The sequence below is a fragment of the Thunnus albacares genome, chromosome 7 (assembly GCF_914725855.1).
Source record: "Thunnus albacares chromosome 7, fThuAlb1.1, whole genome shotgun sequence".
NCBI classification, from domain to species: Eukaryota; Metazoa; Chordata; class Actinopteri; order Scombriformes; family Scombridae; genus Thunnus; species Thunnus albacares.
The window spans coordinates 35,226,431-35,252,536 of record NC_058112.1 but is presented as its reverse complement, the minus strand read 5'-3'; the positions used below and the strand labels follow the sequence as shown (position 1 = coordinate 35,252,536).

At 46.1% G+C, this 26,106-nt stretch overlaps 1 protein-coding gene and 1 long non-coding RNA gene across 2 annotated transcripts; one reads left to right on the top strand and one right to left on the bottom strand.

Annotated features, from left to right (window-relative positions):
• Positions 1-313: 313 nt before the first annotated feature.
• On the top strand, positions 314-26,027 carry ambra1b (autophagy/beclin-1 regulator 1b). The gene is made up of 19 exons (XM_044356052.1): positions 314-623; positions 7,279-7,484; positions 9,774-9,832; positions 9,952-10,135; positions 10,727-10,899; positions 11,639-11,705; positions 11,814-13,360; positions 13,662-13,748; positions 15,011-15,196; positions 15,533-15,613; positions 16,020-16,120; positions 16,326-16,436; positions 17,345-17,533; positions 19,098-19,252; positions 20,780-20,919; positions 21,680-21,784; positions 22,201-22,388; positions 23,194-23,322; positions 25,001-26,027. Exons 2-19 carry the CDS (start codon positions 7,353-7,355, stop codon positions 25,543-25,545), a joined length of 4,179 nt encoding a protein of 1,392 aa, XP_044211987.1. The 5' UTR covers positions 314-623; positions 7,279-7,352; the 3' UTR covers positions 25,546-26,027.
• LOC122985428 lies at positions 22,395-23,409 on the bottom strand. The gene is made up of 3 exons (XR_006404115.1): positions 23,064-23,409; positions 22,549-22,924; positions 22,395-22,491 (listed from the first exon to the last, which is right to left on the bottom strand). It is a non-coding gene; the product is annotated as an uncharacterized LOC122985428 (long non-coding RNA).
• Positions 26,028-26,106: the final 79 nt, after the last annotated feature.

The following is a 26,106-nucleotide window of genomic DNA, read 5'->3' as shown; positions in this document are numbered from 1 at the left end:
GTCTTGTAAATTATTGATTTATTTATAGGAGTAAATTTGTTTTTTGTTCTTTCAGAAAAATCTAATTTTCTCCTGAATGATAAAAGCTACCACTTCTAGGATTTCTTGTCGATCACAGAGCAGCCCATTGCAGGTTCCACTGAAGATATTTTCTAGCGAATTAAACGTGTTTCCAGTTATAATAAGGTTATCTAAATAGAATCAACATATTTTCATAAGTAACATGAACACCATTCTCAGTTGGTCGCCGGATTTCACCGTAAAAAACTAATTTATTTGAATGAAGGTCTGTGTTAGCTCGATGAGTTGTGATCGGCACTCTGCCGATAAGCCTGTGTGTGGCTAGCTAGCGGCTAGCTAGTTACGCAGTATCAGTTTGTCGTCGGCAGCAGAGAAACAGAACATAGCCTTAAAAACGTTTTCTCTTCTTCTCCCGCGGATAATATGAGTGTTGTCTGTTGATCTCAGAGGACGTTGTTCATTAGAAGCGCTGGTAAACTCCGATGTTTAACCTTTATTTAGGTTATTTTCTGCAGCGGCCACATCGAGCTAGCTAACCTGCTAGCATAGCTGCTAGCTCTGCATTAGCCCGTTAGCATCGCTGGATGGCTTCGTAAGGAAAGGTAGGCCCGACAGTCCTCCTTTAATCATATTTCTCTTTATTATCCATGAAACCACATCTTATTAATGTGTCTACGGCTGTGAGCCAACACACATCTTTAAAAATCCAAATAATTCAGCGCCTCATTTCAGATTGTTGGCTCGTTAGCTGCTAATGTAGCTCCGCGGCTAGCTGCAGCTAACGGTGTTTAAATTAACTTTTAATGTTTGTAAACGGTGAAATGTAAAATGTTGTTAATGTTAACTATCGAGCTAAACTATAAACTAACGTTGTATGTTACGGACCGATGTCTTCTGAATATTTTATATATAACTGAACAGGATAATGTCTGCTGTTTATTATTGTATAAATATTACATATATAATATGTAGCTGAATAGGATCATATCTGCTGTTTATTATTGTATAAATATGATGTTTAATATATAACTGAGCAGAATAATGTCTGCTGTTTATGTACAAATATGATATATAAATATATATATATTTATATATATATATAATGTGAGAGGTTGGACAGTAAGGACAGAGAAGGACCTGTGCTGATTGGCTGACAGAGGGAAGGTGTGCAGCAGGTCAGGTTGATGAAGGACAGATGGAGATGTGCTGACTGGTGAGGAGAGTGCTGAGAAGGTGGAAGGAGTCCGCTGAGGGGCTGATGAATGAAGAAAATGAGAGACACTGTTGGATAATGTGGGGATAGTGAATCAGGAGGTGGGTGGATAAGCAAGGAGGAAGTGAGGGCAGTGATGAAGAGGATGGAGAGTAGAGACATACTGTGGAGGCATGGAGATGTTTAGGAGAGATGGCAGCGGAGTTCATCACTAGATAGTTTAACACAGTCTTGGAAAGTGACAGGATTCGTGAGGAGCAGAGAAGAAGAACCGCATCACCTGGGTCATGTGATGCGTACCGCAGGGTCGAGCTCATTACTGTCATCGCGGCATCTTTTTAAAAATGCCTACCACAGCTGGTATATATGGTAGTCTAATGTGTTTGAGCATATACTGCGTTATATACGGTAATACAGTGGAGACGTAGGAGGCTACGTGCTACGTTGGAGTCTGCGTCGCCTCGGCGTCATCGCCCCATGTGAACGACCACCCGGAGAGATGCTGGTCTGTAATTGGTCTGTAAATACTGTATTGGCCTGAATGTAAGGCGACACTGAATATAAGACGACTCCCCCTTTTCCAACACCTGCTTCTGGAAAAATACTTTCTGAATATAAATGATAGTATAGCTTCATACTCGCACTCTCTCCCAGCAGGCTCTAGGAAGCAGTCAGAGGTTAGCATTAATACGACTGCTCATCATCTGTCACTGTGGTATTTGACAGCTTGATATATCCCTTCAGAAAACACTCTGGACTCGTTTTCACTCATCATGAATTTATTTCCTGCAGGTTGAACTGGACCAACTAAACACTGAAGTGCTGACTGACTCTAACACGCTCTCTATAAACTGACTTTAAGACACTCGCTAGCCTAGCAACATTAATGCTACAAACAACCCATAATGCAACACTCCATGTAGGAGTCATTTTTTCACAGCTACTTTATCCATTCAAAGAGAAGATGTCATGTTGTGAAGAGGTATTATGGTCTAGACCCCAAATAAATCAGCAAACAGCAAAGCATTGTGGGAGTGAAGATAACTCAAGTTGACGACAGTTAGGCTTGTTGTGTCAATAAAACCTTCACCAGTAAAAAGCCAATAATTTATCAATACACCTGTTCAACAAGCATTAACATGTAGAAAAGCCATTTTTTAATCTGTCTGCAGTCTCATCCACCGCAGGCGTGGTGTACACAACCACAACACGCTAGGAAGGCTAACAGCAGGAGACAGAGGACAGGAGGAGGACAGAGAACAGGAGGATAGGGGGAGGACCGGAGGGAGAGGATAGGAGGAGGACAGAAGGAGGAGGAAGGAAGACAGAGGACAGGAGGATGGGGGGAGGACAGGAGGGAGAGGATAGGAGAAGGACAGAAGGAGGAGGAAGGAAGACAGAGGACAGGAGGAGAACAGAGAACAGGAGGATGGGGGGAGGACAGGAGGGAGAGGATAGGAGGAGGACAGAGGGGAGAGGATGGGGGAGGAGGACAGAGGATAGGAGGAGAACAGAGAACAGGAGGATGGGGGGAGGACCGGAGGGAGAGGATAGGAGGAGGACAGAGGGGAGAGGATGGGGGGAGGAGGACAGGGGACAGAGGATAGGAGGAGAACAGAGAACAGGAGGATAGGGGGAGGACCGGAGGAGGACAGAAGGAGGAGGAAGGAAGACAGAGGACAGAAGGAGGAGGAAGGAAGGAAGACAGAGGATAGGAGGATGGGGGGAGGACAGAAGGAGGAGGAAGGAAGTCAGAGGATAGGAGGAGGACAGAGAACAGGAGGATGGGGGGAGGACTGGAGGGGAGAGGATGGGGGGAGGAGGACAGGGGACAGGATGATGGGGGGAGGATAGGAGGAGGACAGGAGACATGGTGCTGCTGGAGACATGATGTTAATAACACAGAGGAGCAGAGAGGCTGCTCACTGCTGGAGACATGATGTTAATAACACAGAGGAGTAGAGAGGCTGCTCTCCACTGCTGGAGACATAATGTTAATAACACAGCGGAGCAGAAAGGCTGCTCTCCGCTGCTGGAGACATGATGTTAATAACACAGTGGAGCAGAGAGGCTGCTCTCCACTGCTGGAGACATAATGTTAATAACACAGTGGAGCAGAGAGGCTGCTCTCCACTGCTGGAGACATGATGTTAATAACACAGAGGAGCAGAGAGGCTGCTCACTGCTGGAGACATAATGTTAATAACACAGAGGAGCAGAGAGGCTGCTCACTGCTGGAGACATGATGTTAATAACACAGCGGAGCAGAGAGGCTGCTCACTGCTGGAGACATGATGTTAATAACACAGTAGAGCAGAGAGGCTGCTCCCCACTGCTGGCGACATGATATTAATAACACAGTAGAGCAGAGAGGCTGCTCTCCGCTGGAGACATGATGTTAATAACACAGTAGAGCAGAGAGGCTGCTCCCCACTGCTGGCGACATGATGTTAATAACACAGAGGAGTAGAGAGGCTGCTCTCCACTGCTGGAGACATAATGTTAATAACACAGTGGAGCAGAAAGGCTGCTCTCCGCTGCTGGAGACATGATGTTAATAACACAGTAGAGCAGAGAGGCTGCTCTCCACTGCTGGAGACATGATGTTAATAACACAGAGGAGCAGAGAGGCTGCTCACTGCTGGAGACATGATGTTAATAACACAGAGGAGCAGAGAGGCTGCTCACTGCTGGAGACATGATGTTAATAACACAGCGGAGCAGAGAGGCTGCTCACTGCTGGAGACATGATGTTAATAACACAGCGGAGCAGAGAGGCTGCTCCCCACTGCTGGAGACATGATGTTAATAACACAGCGGAGCAGAGAGGCTGCTCACTGCTGGAGACATGATGTTAATAACACAGTAGAGCAGAGAGGCTGCTCCCCACTGCTGGCGACATGATATTAATAACACAGAGGAGCAGAGAGGCTGCTCACTGCTGGAGACATGATGTTAATAACACAGTAGAGCAGAGAGGCTGCTCCCCACTGCTGGCGACATGATATTAATAACACAGTAGAGCAGAGAGGCTGCTCCCCACTGCTGGCGACATGATATTAATAACACAGAGGAGCAGAGAGGCTGCTCTCCGCTGCTGGAGACATGATGTTAATAACACAGCGGAGCAGAGAGGCTGCTCTCCACTGCTGGAGACATGATGTTAATAACACAGTAGAGCAGAGAGGCTGCTCACTGCTGGAGACATGATGTTAATAACACAGAGGAGCAGAGAGGCTGCTCTCCGCTGCTGGAGACATGATGTTAATAACACAGCGGAGCAGAGAGGCTGCTCACTGCTGGAGACATGATGTTAATAACACAGAGGAGTAGAGAGGCTGCTCTCCACTGCTGGAGACATGATGTTAATAACACAGTAGAGCAGAGAGGCTGCTCTCCGCTGCTGGAGACATGATGTTAATAACACAGTAGAGCAGAGAGGCTGCTCTCCGCTGCTGGAGACATGATGTTAATAACACAGAGGAGCAGAGAGGCTGCTCTCCGCTGCTGGAGACATGATGTTAATAACACAGAGGAGCAGAGAGGCTGCTCACTGCTGGAGACATGATGTTAATAACACAGAGGAGCAGAGAGGCTGCCCACTGCTGGAGACATGATGTTAATAACACAGTAGAGCAGAGAGGCTGCTCTCCACTGCTGGAGACATGATGTTAATAACACAGAGGAGCAGAGAGGCTGCTCACTGCTGGAGACATGATGTTAATAACACAGAGGAGCAGAGAGGCTGCTCTCCACTGCTGGAGACATGATGTTAATAACACAGTAGAGCAGAGAGGCTGCTCACTGCTGGAGACATGATGTAAATAACGCAGTAGAGCAGAGAGGCTGCTCTCCACTGCTGGAGACATGATGTTAATAACGCAGTAGAGCAGAGAGGCTGCTCTCCACTGCCGGAGACATGATGTTAATAACACAGAGGAGCAGAGAGGCTGCTCTCCACTGCTGGAGACATGATGTTAATAACACAGAGGAGCAGAGAGGCTGCTCTCCACTGCTGGAGACATGATGTTAATAACACAGAGGAGCAGAGAGGCTGCTCTCCACTGCTGGAGACATGATGTTAATAACACAGAGGAGCAGAGAGGCTGCTCACTGCTGGAGACATGATGTTAATAACACAGTAGAGCAGAGAGGCTGCTCACTGCTGGAGACATGATGTTAATAACACAGTAGAGCACTCCTCCTCCTCCCCTTCAGTTTGTTATTCTCATACAGGCAGGAGACTGTAAGATGCTTTCACATTAATTCATTCATTAATTAATGCAGTTAACTGTTGTTCGCAGACTATTTATCTTTTCTACCAGTTATGTTTCATATATTCATCAGCATGTAAGGTCATTGAAAAACAGTGGAGATAATAAAACATTTCCATTGACGCTGAAAACCTGTGTAGGCCCACTTTTTTCCCACACAGAAAATTGATCAGGAATCAATAAGGGAATCGAAAAAGAATTGAACCGATAAGCAGAATTGATAACTGCATTGGTATCAATCCCGTCCCTGAACATGACAGGCGTAATCCAGTATGGACATGTGAAGCAGGTCTTAAAATGGTCTGTAAAAGTCTTAAATTTAACTTGTTGAAACCTGCAGAAACCCTGAAACTCTGTTAGCTCTGCTAGCTCTGCTAGCTCTGTTAGCTCTGTTAGCTCTGTGCACACTGTTAGCTCTGTGCTCTCTGTTAGCTCTGTTAGCTCTGTTAGCTCTGTGCTCTCTGTTAGCTCTGTGCTCTCTGTTAGCTCTGTTAGCTCTGTGCTCTCTGTTAGCTCTGTTAGCTCTGTGCTCTCTGTTAGCTCTGTTAGCTCTGTTAGCTCTGTGCTCTCTGTTAGCTCTGTGCTCTCTGTTAGCTCTGTTAGCTCTGTGCTCTCTGTTAGCTCTGTTAGCTGTGTTAGCTCTGTTAGCTCTTATGGAGCTCACAAGATTAAAACAGGAAAAAGACATGAATAAGACACGAGTAAAGCTGGAATGAAACAAGAGTAAGAGGAATAAGACAGGAGTAAGCGGAATAAAGCAAGAATTAAACAGAAGTATGAGGAATAAAGCAGGAATATGAGACTAGACCAGTTCAGAGCTGGACTCTTCTATATAGATATTCCCCGTTACAGCTGTAAAGAAGGTCCGTCATTAGGCCGCCGTTGTTTCTTTACACTGAACCAAGCAAAGCCACTATAAAGCCGCCCACGTGTGCCGGCGCTCCGGGTTCAGAGGCGTGGCGTGGCGTGGAACACAGCAGCGTCAGGTCTCTGCCCCCCCCCCCCATGTCTGTACCTTTTATACAGAACAGCGAGGCGGAATAAAGCCGCGGCATTCCCGCCTTGAACAGGCTGTGTGATTTTTTGATAATTGATTGTTCTCAGTCATTTTTTAAGAAGAATCGACTGATTCCAGCTTCTTAAATGTGAATTAAAATAAAAACCTGCTTCCAGCGTCTATAAATACGATGATCGTGTTTATGGTGCGTCATCGTTTAGTTGGACTGTTGGTTGGACAAAAATGAGCTCGTTAAAGATGTCACTTTGAGCTCTGGGCGTTTCATGGACTAATCAATTAATCAGTAATAATCATAATAATGTGTAGCTGCAGCTCTAATCTGCAGATGATATTCTTGATTAATCGCTTTGCCTGTAGTGAAAGATGAGCCCGCAGTGATGCGTTCGGTTCGCCAACAGTCCAGAGCTTCACATGTTTAACAGGATGTTGAAGAATTGAAGAAACATTTAAGAAGCTGGAACCAGAGAATGTTTCATATTTATAATGAATCCGTTATAAAAATCATTAATATTCTTGAAACTGATCATTTTAAGAATCTTTAAAAGGTAACTGAATTAGTTTTGTGGATTATTGACAGCATGTGGAGGCAGCGGGAGGCTGTTTCAGGTCTAATCCTGATCAGACCGGCTGGAGTTCAGTCTTCTGACCTCATAAATTAACCAGATATCACGTTTCTGTTGATGAGTTGTTTTGGCTTCATGAAGCAGCAGTAATGACAACTTCCTCTCATATGTATTCACTCTGAATCTCAGCCTGGACTCTGCATGGCGACGGACTGGCAGCAGCGGGAGTGAGCAGCCAATCAGCCGAGGCCACTGACAGCAAAATGGCGTCCCGTCAGAGGAACTCGGTCCGGATCCTGTCCAGCCGGGAGCGAGGCTCGCAGAGCTTCGGCTCGCAGCGGCTCCTGCAGCTGCTGGTGGAGGAGAAAGTGCGCTGGATGAAATGGCAGAGTCAGGTACGCTGCTTTCACTCTTTCCTTCCACACCAGACAAACTCAACTTTAATCTGCTGGAACTGAAAGCTCAGCGTTAATCAATTAGTCCATGCACAGAAGATCAATAGCAACCATTTCAATAATCCAATAACCATTTTACTCTTTTGTCAAGATATGTTAATGAATGAAAGCTGCAGGCAGCTGTGGTATCACTACATTTAGAGGAGGTCGCCTGACATGCACGTGTATTTTCATGAATATTAGATGTTACAGGAAGGAGTCAAATATCACTTCCTGTGTCCACTATGTGCCGCTAGAGAACACCCATTAATCATACGTCATGTTTAGACCACACCATGTAAAATTCATGTAAATCGGATGATGTTTGTCACATAAGACTGACTTCCTGTTGTCAGTAGGTGGCGCTAGTAGATGTGCTCAGACCTGGACTCTCATCAAACATGACAAATTTGGGGGCATATTGGACAATGGAAAGCCGAGTTAAAACAACTTCCTGTTTCATGTTTTGGGTATAATTGACGGGTGTTCCATGAAAACTAAAAAGCTTTGCAATTTAGCATCATTAAGGTCTTTCAGATGTCACCAACCAAAGTTGTCGCTTGGGTTAAATCTTTAGGAGGAGTTTGTTAAATTCAAAATGGCTGACTTCCTGTTGGATTTAGGGTTTGGCTCCAGGAGGCTTTTTTTAAGCCAGATTTCATACATATATATCAAAGGAGCCAATGAGCCATTGTTGGATGTTTACATTTTTCAAAATAAAAGACCAAAATGTCATTTTTCTTGCTTTCTCTTTTTTTCTGCTGTATTGAAAACGCAATAAACTGAATTACAGGTGTACCGTTACACCTGTAATTCATAGTCCATCTATAAACGTACATCAGCACACGGTGGGCACTATGCAGTCACTGCGGTAGTCGACATGCTGGACCCATCTGATCCAAACTACTTAACTTTGGTTTCATCTGAACAAACAAAGTGCTGCCAGTATTCATCAGGCTGCTTTTCATCTTCATGAAGTCTCACAATCTGGTTTCTTACTTGTTCAGGCAGTTTCTCACCATGTGGAGTCTTGTAGCATTAAACACAACCCAGGACTAAACTGGTTCTTTTATAAGCTGCTTATAAGTCTCAGGTGTGCTCGCTGTTGCTGATGGAGTCTGTCTAACCAAATAAGATCAAATACCCGACACTCCACCATAAAAATACTAAAATTATAGTAAGATGATACAGTTTTGAGTCATTTAAGGTTTTAGTGATATTGCACAGGGATGTGCTCAGTTTAATTGTATACTGTATATTTACATATATACAAGCATAAATAACATATATACACATCTGGATATAAAGCACTGTATTATGGATAATTAACTGGTAACTAACTGGTTAATCTTTTGTTTGTGAGCTAGCTTGTCTGCTCTGGTAAGTTTGACTTTTAACTCCTCTCCTCCTCAAAGTGTTTTCAGTGTGTTTAGGGTTACGGGGTACGGTGGGGTCAGGGTTAGGGGATAAGGGTTACGGGGTAGGGTGAGGGGGTTAGGGGGTAGGGTTGGGTTAGGGTTATGGGATAAGGGTTACGGGGTAGGGTTGGGTTAGGGTTATGGGATAACGGGTACGGGGTAGGGTTAGGGGATAAGGGTTAGGGGGTAGGGTTGGGTTACGGTGAGGGGATTAAGGTCAGGGGGTAGGGTTGGGTTAGGGTTGGGGTATTAGGGTTACGGGGTAGGGTTACGGGGATTAGTAGCTCTTTCAGTCGCTGACACTCTACCACACTGACAGGCAGCATATTGGTCTCAATCATCCAGCACACCAACTGGCTGATGGCCTGATAACCATTAACACCTCCGTTGTTATTACAGATAGACTGTAGGATTAGCATGCTAGGCTAACAGTCCGTCAGCTGTGTGACTTTATATCTGCACATAAACTGAATATATTTGGACTTTGGACTGTTGGTGGGACAAAATGAAGACATCACCTTTGATTCTGGGAAATGATAACAGCCTAACCTGAAAGAATGATTTTCAGAGGGAATATCTTTCTAACAGTGTTGTATCTGATGTCATGTGGACAGCAGCGTATTTCTGTCTTCTTCTGTCTAAATGTGACTCTGCAGCAGGTTTGATGCTTCCTGCTGTGCAACACGCTGATACCCACTGGATTCATGTTGTTATCTGCAGCAGATTCATCAAACATGATGTCAGAGTTTGATGTGAACAGCTGTGATGATGCCATATCTGTATGTTTGAATCTACTTACCTGAGTGTAAATGTGTTTGTTTGTGCCTGACAGAAAGTGGAGCTGCCGGACAGCCCTCGCTCAACATTCCTGCTGGCATTCAGCCCCGACAGGTGAGAAATACTCCAACAGAGTGGAGAATATTTCAGGAACGACTCTAAAACAGTAAGGGGACCATTCACTGAGCTGTATCAGAATATATCACACTTGTCAACTGTCTCTCCTCTCACAGGACCCTGATGGCTTCCACACATGTCAACCACAACATTTACATAACGGAAGTGAAGACTGGAAAGTGCCTACATTCCCTAGTGGGCCACCGTAGAACCCCCTGGTGTGTGACCTTTCACCCCACTATCCCTGGCCTGGTGGCCTCTGGGTGCCTTGATGGCGAAGTCCGCATCTGGGACTTGCATGTGAGTACTAGTACCTCTGAGGTTCTGCATGGAGTGTTGGTACCTTGTGAAATACGACACAACGGGCCTCAAGCAAGAATCACTCGTACCAACAGATTTGTGTACGGGTCCATACACAAATCACACCTCAAAAATTAAATGTATAAGTAAAGCAAACGTGATGCAAAATGAATATTCTGTTCACCATTTCACCATCACCGTGGCTGCCGGTTCACTGAGAGTTTACTGAGTAGTTGTTGGAAACTTGTCTCAGTGTCTCTGTGCAGCATCATGTCGCAGTAATATCTCTGACGTCACATGACGCCTCTCATATGAGTCATGGAGCGTTTTGCCTTTTAGCTCTTTGGGAACATTTCTGTGAATGAAACTCGCCCACAAATGGAACAAACAGGTCGTCTTATACGACATTTCAGGGGCGTCAATGATGCTGATGATGAAACCAGAAACAAGTTCAGACAGTGAAGAGTTTGTTCAATCCGACGTGCAACAATCTTTGGGTTTAAGTGACTAGAGAAGCTTAAAATAAAAGGATTATGAATCCCCGTCAGTTGTGAATGAAGTGATAATGTGGAGCGTGTGCTCTTTCTGCAGGGTGGTAGTGAGAGTTGGTTTACAGAGAGTAATGTCGCCATCGCCTCCCTGGCCTTCCACCCCACTGCTCAGCTCCTCCTCATCGCCACCAACAACGAGCTCCACTTCTGGGACTGGAGCCGACCGGAGCCCTTCGCCGTGGTCAAGACGGGCAGCGACACGGAGAGAGTCCGGTGGGTCTGATGGAGCGGCCGTGACATGTTATTGATATCTGTGGTGACTGTTAAAGAGGTTTAAGAGAGTCGTCATATCTACATGCTGCAGAAAACAGGGATCGGACAGTAGGAGGTGCTGCTGAGTAACAAGCGCCAGATGCATAAACTCTGTAGATGCATAAACTCTGTAGATGCATAAACTCTGTAGATGCATAAACTCTGTAGATGCATAAACTCTGTTGACGCTTGACTAAAACTGTGTGAGACAGAAATATACAGACACATAGTTCTGATCAGATAAAGCCGTACATACACATGGTTCTGTTGAGCTTCATTTCACAGCATCTCAGAAATGTTAAATTAGTTTGTAGCGCTCAAATCTAAACTGTACATATAAACAGAATCACAAAATGAATCTCATGTTGATAAATTCAGCTTTGATCGGCATTTTACAGATTGATGTGTGAATGCAGCAGTTTATCAACCTGAACAAACTGTTTTACTAAAAGATTCCATCTGTCGTCTTATATTTCACTCATCACATCACCCTCAGATCGCTTTAGAGAAACTGGTTCGCTGGTTCACGTTCCCACCACACGTTCTGTTTATAGAAACCAGTTGATGTGGGAAGTGATGTCTGCGTGTTTCTGTGTGTAGGTTGATGCATGTGGTCTAAATAAATGATGATTAAATGCTGTGTTCAGACATCACAGAAAAACATAACAGAACTTTATTTGTACAATTGTGTTGATTCCAGGTTGGTGAGGTTCGACCCGCTGGGTCACAACCTGCTGACAGCGATAGTGAATCCGTCCAATCAGCAAGTAAGTGATCAGGCCAGTAACGAGTAAGAACTGTCAGGTGTGTCAGGTGTTGTGGGAGGTTGAGAGGTGGTGGTTGAATTCTCAGAGCTGTTGAACCTTCTGTTCCAGAACGAGGAGGACTCGGAGGTTCCCATGGACAGTGTGGAGATGCCTCACTTCCGTCAGCGCTCCTTCCTGCCTTCCCAGCCGGTCCGTCGCACGCCCATCCTCCACAACTTCCTGCACATCTTGTCATCTCGCTCCCCGGGGGCTCAGGCGGGAGGGGAGCAGCCGCGCCCTCTGGGAGAAAACGGAAGCAGTGTCGGAGAATCTCCCAGCATGCCTCTGGCCCAGTACCCCACCCCTGAACGCGGGCCCCCCTTCCCCGGCTGCACCCAGCACCTGGGCTTGGTTTGTCTGTGTAGTCGCTGCTCCATCAATCGTAACCCCTCCCTGGCCGGCGACGGTTCCTCCGCGACCCCCCCTGATCCCAGGGTGTCAGCCGACACTCCCCAGCCCCCCTCGGCCTCCACCTTCTCGTCTGCCCGCACGGAGCCCAGACAGCCGCCTGAACGCCCCTCAGCCTTCACCTCCGTGTACTACAGCACCGGCACGTCTCTGAACCCTCCGGCTCCGAGCATCGAGCCGCTCTCCACCTCCAGGCCGGGACCCGACTGGACACGCAACCTGCTGAGCATGAGGGAGAGCGGGGCGGTCGGTCCGGGCATGCTGCCTCCCAGAACCTCCTCCTCCTCCTCCATCAGCCTCCTCTCGGTGCTCCGACAGCAGGACGGCTCGTCCCACTCCCCCGTCTACACCTCCGCCACTGAAGGTCGGGGTTTCCCCCAACAGGGAGAGCTGGGGGCCCGAGACGCCGCCGGCACGAGCAGCGGGCATCACCCGTTCTGGGACGGCTCCCGCAGCAACACGGCCTCCTTCCGCAACGTGCTGCAGTGCAACCTGAGCCGCTACTTCATGGAGTTTGACCGCATGCAGGACCTGGAGCCTCCATTGGGGGGCGGCGGCGGCGGCATGGCGGACGGAGGCCAAGAGCAGAACCAAGAGCTGCTGAATAACAACATGGACCCAGACAGACCTGGGCCTTCCTCATCTTCCTCTTCCTCCGCCTCCCCTACTATCATCCACTACCAGCCTCCTCTCCCTCCCCCTCCCGCCTCCCACAGCCTGGAGAACAACACCCCGCCCCCCGCCTCCCGAGGCCACCTGAACCGCTGCCGGGCCTGCCACAACCTGCTGACCTTCAACCATGACTCTCAGCGCTGGGAGCGCACCAACCAGGCCTCCTCCACCTCTGCCTCCACTCTGGAGCCCTCCTCTTCCTCCTCCTCCTTCCCTTCTTCTTCTTCTTCTTCCCCGTGGCAGCCTGAAGAGGGCCGGAGGACTCTAGAAGTTCAGACCCAGGACAGGAGAGTGCCTCCGGAGCCCAGCGAGCAGCCACCTCCGCCCGGAGGTGGAGGGACAGGAACAGTGGCCTTCCCTATAGCCCCGTCCTCCAGCCAGCCTGGTGAGCAGACGGTGGGTTTGGTGTACAACCAGGACACAGCACAGTGGGAGCGGGTGTACCGGCAGGCTGCCGCGGGCCGATCGGCAGAGCCACCGGAGGCCTTAAGCCAAGAAATGCCTGTTGACCCCCCAGATGAAGACTCGCTGAGGAGGTACGTGCTCTGCATGTTCTCTCACTGTAGGTGCCTGAACACTCAGAGCAGATCAAACACAGTCACAACTCTGAGAATAAAGTGATTAAAACATGTGAGAAGTAGACTCAGTATCTGTCTTTGGGTTCATCTTAATCTAGTTTTGTTTTAGAGACAAAGTTTAAATCTGTTTCACAGTCTTTTAACTGTTAATAGCTGAAATTCTGTCAAACAGCTACTTTGTGTCACACGGTGAGTTAAATATTACCGTTAATCCAAATAAAATGTCATAATGATAATATTAATAATCTCTTTCATACAGGCGACTGTTGGAATCATCTCTATTATCTTTGTCTCGCTATGACATGTCGGGATCCAGAGACCACCCGATATACCCCGACCCAGCCAGGTAAACTAACACACCTCACTAACCTGCTCCAGCCAGGTAAACTAACACACCTCACTAACCTGCTCCAGCCAGGTAAACTAACACACCTCACTAACCTGCTCCAGCCAGGTAAACTAACACACCTCATCTACCTGCTCCAGCCAGGTACACTAACACACCTCACTGACCTGCTCCAGCCAGGTAAACTAACACACCTCATTAACCTGCTCCAGCCAGGTAAACTAACACACCTCATTAACCTGCTCCAGCCAGGTAAACTAACACACCTCATTAACCTGCTCCAGCCAGGTAAACTAACACACCTCACTGACCTGCTCCAGCCAGGTAAACTAACACACCTCATTAACCTGCTCCAGCCAGGTAAACTAACACACCTCATTAACCTGCTGCAGCCAGGTAAACTAACACACCTCATCTACCTGCTCCAGCCAGGTAAACTAACACACCTCACTAACCTGCTCCAGCCAGGTAAACTAACACACCTCACTAACCTGCTCCAGCCAGGTAAACTAACACACCTCATCTACCTGCTCCAGCCAGGTAAACTAACACACCTCACTAACCTGCTCCAGCCAGGTAAACTAACACACCTCACTAACCTGCTCCAGCCAGGTAAACTAACACACCTCATTAACCTGCTGCAGCCAGGTAAACTAACACACCTCATCTACCTGCTCCAGCCAGGTAAACTAACACACCTCACTAACCTGCTCCAGCCAGGTAAACTAACACACCTCATCTACCTGCTCCAGCCAGGTAAACTAACACACCTCATTAACCTGCTCCAGCCAGGTAAACTAACAGTAGTTGTAAATGCAGAGTTGGTGATATGAAGCTCTGTTAGTTGTACAAGTGAACAGCAACCTTGTAATTATCTCGTTAGAGGTTTTCAGACGGAGCTGTGGGAGAAATGAAAGCCAGCTGCTGGTTCTCAGTAATAAACTCTGTCAGTAGAACAACAGAGGATCAAACAGGGACTTTCTGTTCAGAGGCAGAATGCCAGAGGTCACTGGGTTTGTAGACGAGTCTCTCATCAAAACTGCAAAGAGATCAGACAGAATATGACAATATTCACTTCTCTAACAGTGAAATTAACATGTAAATGTGGTTTAGACGGCTGCTTTTCTGTCTCTGTGGACTGTTTCTGTTGTCTCAGGACATTAGAAACTAACAGTTGTCTGTATTCTTTCTACCTCAGTCACACCTACTTTCAGTTTGTTGATGAAACAATAAGTCTGAAGTTTGTCCTCTGTGCTGCTCAGGCTTTCTCCAGCTGCTTACTACGCCCAGAGGATGATCCAGTATCTGTCCAGACGTGACAGCATCCGCCAGCGCTCGCTTCGCTATCAGCAGAACCGCCTGCGGGCCATGTCGTCGTCCTCCGACGGCCCCGCCAGTAACCCGTCCGGCTCCATGGACAACAGTGACGTGGACTTTGAGGAGCTGGAGTAAGAAAAGAACATTATAAGCTGGATGTATAATTCATCTCATCAGTTTTAGCCGAGTGAGACGAGAGGAGAGAAACACTGTTTGCTCTGCACAAAACAAACTGTATTAATCTGTCTAAACAGTAGCTGTGGGGAGATGAAGCGTTATGGCATGTCTGCAGCTCAGCTGTGCCAAGACAACCCAACAAGGACAAAATGGGCCCAAAAGTTAAAAAACAGACAAACAGATAGTTTGTTTATTTTTCTTTGAAGTCTGGGTTACTGGGTTGTAGTGGAGAGATTATTTCATCCCAGTTGAGTTTGCAGGCCTGTCTCTAACTGGATCATTTCTTTCAGCGATAACGGAGACAGAGCGAGGCACAGGACGCCACGAAACGCCAGGATGTCGGCGCCCTCGCTGGGTCGCTTCGTCCCTCGGTGAGTCAGCTCTCATCACCACGACGGTGTAGAACAGTCTGCAGAGTCTGTTCTCAGGCTGTTAAAGGGACGTTTCACCGGGTTAAACATGACGCTCAGGTTACTCATCATCCTGATGATGTCACAGGGATGACATCAGCGTGACCTTAAGTTGGGTCTGAGAGTTTTAACAGAAAGACTGCGTTACAAACTGGAGGAGTGGAGTTTGAAAGATGTGGGCATTCAGGAAGCAAGGGGGGGGGGGGGGGTAACAGTGTTGCATTGTGGGAAGTGTAGGATCCATACTAGAGACTAAAAGCCTCCGCTGCTCTTCTTCTACTGTTGTTTAATCTGTGTTTGATGAGTCTGCAGTTTAATGGAAGTTAACGGTGAGTTTAGAAGATGTTTTCTGTCTGTTCCTCTCCAGGCGCTTCCTCCTTCCTGAGTACCTGCCCTACGCTGGGATCTTCCATGAAAGAGGGCAGCCTGGCCTGGCCACACACTCCTCTGTCAACAGAGTACTGGCCGGTAAACACACACACACACACACACACACACTTTGCACTGACACCAAAAACACCATTTAAAGTTTGGAAATCACCTCCAGCCACCAGCCAGATGCTGATAAGCGTCGCTGCATGTTCAGTTCTCCGTTTTGTTATCTTGTATCAGAAAACATCCGACCAACTGAATGAATACGTGTAACATCGACAGTGTTTACTCGTTTCCTCAGGGGCATCGATCGGGGACGGACAGTCTGCGGTCGCCAGCAACATCGCCAACACCACCTACCGCCTGCAGTGGTGGGACTTCACCAAGTTTGATCTGCCTGAAATCAGCAACGGTACGACAGCCGTGAGCCGGGACGCCTGCTGGCAGCGTCACCGCGAGAGCTTCATCACATGGAGCTCATAATAACTATGATGTTTATCTGTTGAACAAAGACTACAGTAGACTTTACTTATTAAATAAATAAGATGTCAAGCATAAAAATGATTGATAAACCCGTCGGTCATGAGATTTAAGAAGGTAGGAAGGTTTTAAAATAGTGTTTCAGCTCCCAGATGACATTCATTCATTCATTCATTCATTCATTCATTCATTCATTCATTCATTCATTCATTCTGGCTGCTGATGAGTTTTTAAGAAAGTTTTGACAGGATTTGGAGGAAGAGCGCGCTGGTGTCACTGTTCCTAATCTACAGAGTCACTACGTGGTTTTTCTTTCATTAAACTCTGTTTATTTTTATGTCTTTGCTCCAGTTTGTGTTTGTTTTTGTTTAATAATTCTTCGGTTCTTTTATTTGTCCGTTTTGATCAGAAAGATCCAGGAACTGTGGAACCACAGGGACTCTTCTCAGGAACTGATCCAGGAACTTAAAAGTTCCTGTTTGTGTTTCATCTGAAGAACTTTGTAGATCAGACTAAAGAAGTGGAGGAACCGCTGGTCTAAAAGCTGTTTTAGAAGCTTAACTATTAAATTAATCACCAACTACTTTGATAATTGATTAATTGTTTTGAGAATTCTCTGATTGCAGTTTGTTAAATGTGAATATTTTCTGGTTTCTTTAGTCTCTGTGACAGTAAACTGAACACTGAACTAATCAATGAAACCAGAACATAATCAAGAGTAATTGATGAAATGAAAACAATCGTTAGTTGCAGCTCTGATCCAAATCTGGAGAAAAAACTAACTGTTGAGGAGATTTATGGACTTGCGGTTCTGAGTCTGTGTGTGTTTGTCCTGCTCAGCCTCGGTCAACGTCCTGGTGCCAAACTGTAAGATCTACAACGACGCCAGCTGTGACATCTCCGCAGACGGTCAGCTGCTGGCTGTTTTTATTCCCAGCAGTCAGCGGGGTTTTCCAGACGAAGGCATCCTGGCCATCTACTCTCTGGCTCCTCACAACCTGGGAGAGATGCTCTACACCAAGAGATTCGGTACAGTTTCACATGTTCATTTCATTCTAAATCTTGCACCAAGCTCACCTTTAATTGTGTATAATATGAATTCCTTCTGCATGTTTATTCAGTTAAATGTTTATTATTATGACCCAAATGACAAATTATTTTCATGTTTTATTTGTAGCAGGAAATAACAACAGAACAGTAATAAAACTATAAAACAACAGGCAGAATATTGGCTCTACATGTGGGCTGAAACATACCTGCTCTCTATAAAAGAATAAAGCATTTAACTAAAGATAACAAGAGTAAACAGGTGTTAGATGTGTAGAAGTTCAGAGAAGAAGGAAATGTTTTAGTAAATGTTTAAACTGTAAGAACACAATTTTAATTTTGTTCCAGATGTTTGTGTATGTACATAAAACTGATCTTAAATCATAGTTATTATTAAAAGCAGGTCTGGTTCAGTTCATTTATAGTTTACAGTTTCATTCAGCAGATGTTTTTATCTAAAGCGACGATACAACACAAACAAGGATCCAGTCAGGAGACGACGACACCAGTACGGGTCAGAAAGAGTTTGAGTCCAGCAGGACGTAGATGCCAAAAGGCTCAGAGGAGATGCATAGAAGCAGATTTTCTTTTGTTCATGAAGAGCTGGTATTTAGTCTTAGGTCAAACAGAGTTTGGTAACTCGTTCCACCACCGGGGAACTACAGAGCAGAAGAGTCTAGCTGGTGACTGAGGGTCCTGTTGTGGTACCAGGTGCCTTTCATTGGCAGAGCGTAGTGGGCGGGAGGGAGTGTAGACCTGAATGAGGGGGTTCAGGTAGGCGGGAGCTGGTTTAGTGGCTGTTCTGTGATGCGGGCAGCAACTGGGAGCCAGTGGAGGGATATGAACAGCAGGGTGATGTGCTGTTTTGGGCTGGTTGAAGACCAGAAGCGCCACCGCGTTCTGGATCATCTGCAGAGGTTTGAACGTACATGTGGAGAGGCCTGCCAGTAAGGAGCTGCAGTAGTCGATGTGTGATATTACCAGAGCCTGAACCAGGAGTTGTGCTGCAAGCTCAGACAGGTAGAGTCTGATCTTCCTGATGTTGTACAGGACAAACCAACACGACTGAGCAACTGAGGCCACGTGAACCTTAAAGGTTAGTTGGTCATCGATCATGACACCCAAGCGTCAGGCAGACTTTGTGGGCATGAGTTGGGTTGGTTCCAGCTGGATGCTGATGTTTTGTTGTATGGAGGGACTGGCTGGGATGGTTAAGGAGCTCAGTCTTAGAGAGGTTGAAGCTGATCCATGCTGATGTATCGGCAAGGCATGATGAGATCCGAGCCGAGACTGTGTGGTCTTCCGGTGGGAACGACAGGAAGAGCTGAGTGTCGTCAGCATAGCAATGGAGTGAGAAACCATGGGAGCGGATGATTGCGCCGTTTGTAACAGCTCTGGTTATTGTTCCAGGTTTTATGGAGTTCTGTGTTGGCAGAAGGGAGACGATAGTACAGATGAACACCTCTCAGTACTGTTTTATGTATGTATGTGATATCTGTCTCTAGCGTCATGCTAACCACCTTCACTGATGTCTGTCCTCCGTCAGGTCCGAATGCGATATCCGTCAGCTTGTCTCCGATGGGCTGCTACGTGATGGTGGGCCTGGCCTCTCGCAGGATCCTGCTGCATCCCACCACCGACCACATGGTGGCGCAAGTCTTCCGCCTGCAGCAGCCGCACGGAGGAGAGACGTCCATCAGGGTGAGACGGTGCTAACAGAACCACTTCCTGCCTCTAACGCTGTTATCACTGCTGCACTTAATAGGACAGACCAGTACTACTAATACTAGAGTAGTAGTACTTTATTAATTAATTACCTCGTTACTCGGCTGTGAGCTGGGACAGCGGGCAGGCGGATCAGTCCCCGGTCACACTGTCTACAGTCAGAGAGTCTCTGAGTGAGGCTGTGACGAGCTGGTTCAGCCCAGAGTCGGCGTCTGGGCGTCCCAGTCGGGATTCAGGCTCCAGGAAATAAAGTTTCCTGATGACACTCGGACTCAAAGGAAACCTCACATGAGCCAACACAACTTTAAAATACGAAGCTTTACAAAATAAAACGGCGATAACTGAACTTGTTTCAAAGAGGCTTAAAGACCACACGTAGAAAAAGGAAAGAGACTCATGAGGAGGCTCAGCTTATCATTCTAGATAAAACACACCACATTACTGATGATCTTTGTTTCAGGGACTTTAAAGGTCCGGTTGACTTCTGCCTGAGATGATAACTTCTGTCACTCTGGAGATTTAAGCTTTGAGTTTAAAACACAAGATTCACTCTTCAGAGTCTGAACGTTTCATCATATTGTGAAACATTCAATCAGTTCTTCTCTCGACAAATCAAACATTAACCTTCATGATGTCCAAACATCCAAACTACTGAAATAAAAGACTCATAATATAGAGAAAGCAAAACAATGTGATTAAACTTTCAGAAACATTCAAATATAACTTCAACACAACTGTCACTGCACAATATAAAACCACTGTTTAATATATATATATATATATATATATATATATATATATATATATATATATAATACTATTACTATATAATATATATATTTGCAAAGTTTCCAAACATTCATCAACTCTTAACACAAAGAAGTTTCATCATCTCACCAGCGTGGTCGCTTTAATCATTAATCATTATTATTGATAATTAATTATTAATAATTATTATTAATATAATAGATTACGACACAGCTATCAGTGTGATGTGTGTGTGTAGATGTGTAAATGGTAAATGGACTGTACTTGTATAGCGCCTTTCTAGTCTTCTGACCACTCAGTGTGTGTGTGTAATAAGTGTGTGTGTTTCAGATAGTGTGTGTGTGTGTGTAATCTGTGTGTGTGTGTGTGTGTGTGTGTGTTTCAGATAGTGTGTGTGTGTGTGTAATCTGTGTGTGTGTGTGTGTGTGTGTGTGTGTGTGTGTGTTTCAGATAGTGTGTGTGTGTGTGTGTAATAAGTGTGTGTGTGTGTGTGTAATAAGTGTGTGTGTGTGTGTGTTTCAGATAGTGTGTGTGTGTGTAATAAGTGTGTGTGTGTAATAAGTGTGTGTGTGTTTCAGATAGTGTGTGTGTGTGTGTGTGTAACCAGTGTGTGTGTGTGTGTGTGTGTTTCAGATAGTGTGTGTGTGTGTGTGTAACCAGTGTGTGTGTGTGTGTGTGTGTTTCAGATAGTGTGTGTGTGTGTAACCAGTGTGTGTGTGTGTGTGTGTGTTTCAGATGGTGTTTAACGTCGTCTATCCGATGGCTCCAGACCAGCGGCGCCACGTCAGTATCAACTCAGCTCGCTGGCTGCCGGATCCGGGGATGGGTCTGGCGTATGGAACCAACAAAGGGGACCTGGTGATCTGCCGGCCTGTGTGAGTCTGCACGCCGCCGCCGCCGTTAATCCTTCATGCTGCTCACGTCTTCCTCTCTGAACCTACTGGAGTTAATATTCACTCAGTTACCAGTTTGATCAAACTGTTGCAGATCAATACAACAAACTGTCCTTTCAGCAAGGTTCAGTTTATATTAACAGACGTGTTGATTGATTATAGATATATAATATAGATCTGTAACTAGTTAATCTATAAACAAGATTAACGACTTCAGAGCTGCAGCAACATTTTAATGCACTATTCATTGTTTTATTATTTAAACAACCTCAAACTGCTGCTTTATGGGATCATAAACTGAATATCTTTGGATGTTTGACGTTTAACAGACCAAACAATAAATCAGTTCATTTAGAATAGAGCTGCATTAGTCAAATAATTGAGAATTGATCAATTTAATTGGCAAATATTTTGATAATCGATAATCAAGCAGAAATAAGTTTTATGGAGGTGTACCTAATAAACTGGCAGCTGATGTTCCCCTCCAGTCCCTCCACACTGAGATGTGACCTGATGTGATTATCTTAATGGGCAATCTGAACAGGAAGACCATTAATTGAAGAAGCTCAATTAGTGCTGCTAACGAGGTCATGGTCTGTGCAATTCCACGAAGAAATCCCTCCTCTGCTTTAAGACTTCCTGCATAGGAGTGAATTAACTCTGTGTGTGTGTGTGTGTGTGTGTGTGTGTGTGTGTGTGTGTGTGTGTGTGTGTGTGTGTGTGTGTGTGTGTGTGTGTGCAGGTTCTACCGAAGCGACGGCGAGAGTCCTGCAGAGTCGAGCAGCGAGCCTTTATTCTCCGTCAACAACAGCGGAACCAGCCGGAGCCGAGGTTCTGATAGACCAGGGTGAGAACCTGCAGCACACATCAGGCTGCTCAGTAAAACACCAACAATCTGATTTTATTTACCTTTAAGTCCCAAAATGACCATCAGTTGTGTTTTAGTGTGTCATGTGCTTCCTGACCTTTGCACCATGTGACCTAAAGTGGAAACAACAGTTTAGATGTAAAAACAGCAGACAGATGTTTGAATCAACATCTGGAAGTAAAATCTTTCTTTAAAGTCTTAAATCAACTACAGAAGCATCTCACAAACACAGGACACGAAAACACGACTTAAAAAATAAACTACAAGAGTTAAAAAGTGTGAAAGTGACTTGATCTGAGAGCAAAACAAGTTTTAACTTATAATAATTTACTAAATGTAAATAATATTTTATCCACACTCACTAACCATCACGCTGCTCTGTGATTCATCGTCAGGCCGAACCGCTCAGGCTGGAGGCTGGACAGAGACATGGGACTGATGAACGCCATTGGCCTTCAGCCCCGACACCCCGCCCCCTCAGTGACATCACAAGGAACCCAGACACCAATCATCCAGCTGCAGAACGCTGAGACACAAACAGAGAGGGACCTATCAGAGCCCAGCACCTCCCAGCCAGCACTCAGTACTGAAACACTGCAACACCTCCGTCACACCTGATACACCTGATATACCTGATACACCTGTTATACCTGATACACCTGTTATACCTGATACACCTGTTATACCTGACACACCTGCTCCAACACCTCCGTCACACCTGATACACCTTTCACATGATACACCTGTTACACCTGATACACCTGTTATACCTGACACATCTGTTATACCTGCTCTGACACACCTGATACACCTGTTACACCTGTTATACCTGATACACCTGTTACACCTGATACACCTGTTACACCTGATACACCTGCTCCAACACCTCCGTCACACCTGATACACCTTTCACATGATACACCTGTTACACCTGATACACCTGTTATACCTGATACACCTGTTATACCTGATACACCTGTTATACCTGACACACCTGCTCCAACACCTCCGTCACACCTGATACACCTTTCACATGATACACCTGTTACACCTGATACACCTGTTATACCTGATACACCTGTTACACCTGATACACCTGTCATACCTGCTCCGACACACCTGATACACCTGTTATACCTGCTCTGACACACCTGATACACCTGATACACCTGTCATACCTGCTCTGACACACCTGATACACCTGTTACACCTGATACACCTGATACACCTGTTATACCTGCTCTGACACACCTGATACACCTGATACAGCTCTACTCCGCTGATCTCTAGCTTGGTTTGCTTCGTAGGTAATGATGTGTGGTTTAAAACATTAGTGTTTATGAAAGGATGATTGAATCTGTCCTCAGCGTGGTCTCTTCTCTCCACAGATGTCCCTCCTGAGACTCCGTCCACCAGCCGAGCAGCTCAGGCGCAGCTGGAGTCTCAAAGCAGCAGAGTTCAGGACGGCAGCCAGACCGAAGCCTCAGCAGAGGCCGACACGTCCACCACTGCTGCAGGTACTGATCAATACTCTGCTGTTCACTCAACACTCTGATCAATACTCTGCTGTTCACTCAACACTCTGCTGTTCATTCAACACTCTGCTATATAAATGTGCACCGTGACTTGTGAACAACAGTTTGACGTTGATATATAAATGTGCACCATGACTTGTGAACAACAGTTTGACGTTGATATATAAATGTGCACCATGACTTGTGAACAACAGTGTGACGTTGATATATAAATGTGCACCATGACTTGTGAACGTGAACAGTGACGTTGATATATAAATGTGCACCATGACTTGTGAACAACGTGAACAGTGACGTTGATATATAAATGTGCACCATGACTTGTGAACAACAGTTTGACATTGATATATAAATGTGCACCATGACTTGTGAACAACAGTTTGACATTGATATATAAATGTGCACCATGACTTGTGAACGTGAACAGTGACGTTGATATATAAATGTGCACCATGACTTGTGAACGTGAACAGTGACGTTGATATATAAATGTGCACCATGACTTGTGAACAACAGTTTGACATTGATATATAAATGTGCACCATGACTTGTGAACAACAGTGTGACGTTGATATATAAATGTGCACCATGACTTGTGAACAACGTGAACAGTGTGACGTTGATATATAAATGTGCACCATGACTTGTGAACAACAGTGTGACATTGATATATAAATGTGCACTATGACTTGTGAACAACGTGAACAGTGTGATGTTGATATATAAACGTGCACCGTGACTTGTGAACAACAGTGTGATGTTGATATATAAATGTGCACCATGACTTGTGAACAACAGTGTGACATTGATATATAAATGTGCACCATGACTTGTGAACAACAGTGTGACATTGATATATAAATGTGCACTATGACTTGTGAACAACGTGAACAGTGTGATGTTGATATATAAACGTGCACCGTGACTTGTGAACAACAGTGTGATGTTGATATATAAATGTGCACCATGACTTGTGAACATGAACAGTGACGTTGATATATAAATGTGCACCATGACTTGTGAACAACAGTGACGTTGATATATAAATGTGCACCATGACTTGTGAACAAGTTTGACGATATATAAATGTGCACCATGACTTGTGAACAAGTTTGACGTTGATATATAAATGTGCACCATGACTTGTGAACAACAGTGTGATGTTGATATATAAATGTGCACCATGACTTGTGAACAACAGTGTGATGTTGATATATAAATGTGCACCATGACTTGTGAACATGAACAGTGACGTTGATATATAAATGTGCACCATGACTTGTGAACAGTGTGACGTTGATATATAAATGTGCACCATGACTTGTGAACATGAACAGTGACGTTGATATATAAATGTGCACCATGACTTGTGAACAGTGTGACGTTGATATATAACTGTGCACCATGACTTGTGAACAACAGTTAGACGTTGATATATAAATGTGCACTATGACTTGTGAACAACGTGAACAGTGTGATGTTGATATATAAATGTGCACCATGACTTGTGAACAACAGTGTGACATTGATATATAAATGTGCACTATGACTTGTGAACAATGTGAACAGTGTGATGTTGATATATAAATGTGCACCGTGACTTGTGAACAACGTGAACAGCAGTTTGACATTTATCCTTGTCACTGCTGTCTTGCTTCAGGAGAATCTCCAGATGTCGGTTCGGGTGAAGACGCTCTGGCACGAATCCGCCGGCTGATTGCGGAGGGCGGCATGACGGCAGTGGTGCAGCGGGAGCAGAGCACCACCATGGCGTCCATGGGCGGTTTCGGGAACAACATCATCGTCAGCCATCGCATCCACCGCGGCTCCCAGACGGGCTCCGGGGCCTCCAGGCTGCCCGCCGCCCCCTCCTCCTCCTCCTCAGGGTCCCTGCTCCTCACCCAGCCCCCGGCCCACATCTACCCGCCTCCCCAGGCCTCCGGCCCGTCTGAACAGCTGGCTCCCATGTGGGGCCCCCAGGTCCTGTCCGGCCCCCGGCCCCCCAGCCTTTCTCTGGCCGTGGACATGGACGACGTGTTTGACGGGGGACGAACAGACGACGACTCCCTGCCGGGCCCTTCCTCTTCCTCCCTGCTCCTTTCTTCCCCCTCCTCCTCCTCCTCCTCCTCTCACAGCCCCCTCCCCGGCAGTGGTGGGGGAGGAGGCGGCCCCAACAGTTACCCCGGCGACCCGTACAGCAGGTAGTCCTCCTATTGGCTGAGAGAAGCAGAGCGTTGGTGCTCCTCAAAGCCTTATCTCACAAAGAACGGGTGCTGCTTGGACTCTGCACAGGGTCTCCCGCCTGGAAAAGAAGGGACACAAGAACCCCCGCCCCCCCCCCCCCCCCCCCCCCCACCCCCACCTGTAAACCTGCAGAGGCATCGGCTTCCTCTGCACGTCTAACCTGACTGAAGCTGAACCGCCATCATTCCACGTCAGAAAGGGCTTCTACTTGAACGGAGGCCAGTCAGAGCTGAGCTCCTCTCCGCCCGTTTCTCTCAGTGTCGGCGTGACGGAGACGAGGTTCCTGTTATTAAAGTGCCATGTCGGGGTGGGGGGGGGCGAGGGGGGAGGGGGGGGGTCTCACACACATTTACTCCAACGTGCTGCATTCGGTGCCATGTGATGTTGAACTTTGATGTGAAATAGTGCGTGATTGAAGTGTTTAAAAAGTGAATTCAGCACTACGTTTCTTTTGAAGCCTGTTTTTTTTTGTACCATGTGTAATTATGATGTTCAAGGACGAGACGTCGCGTCGGAGGCGGG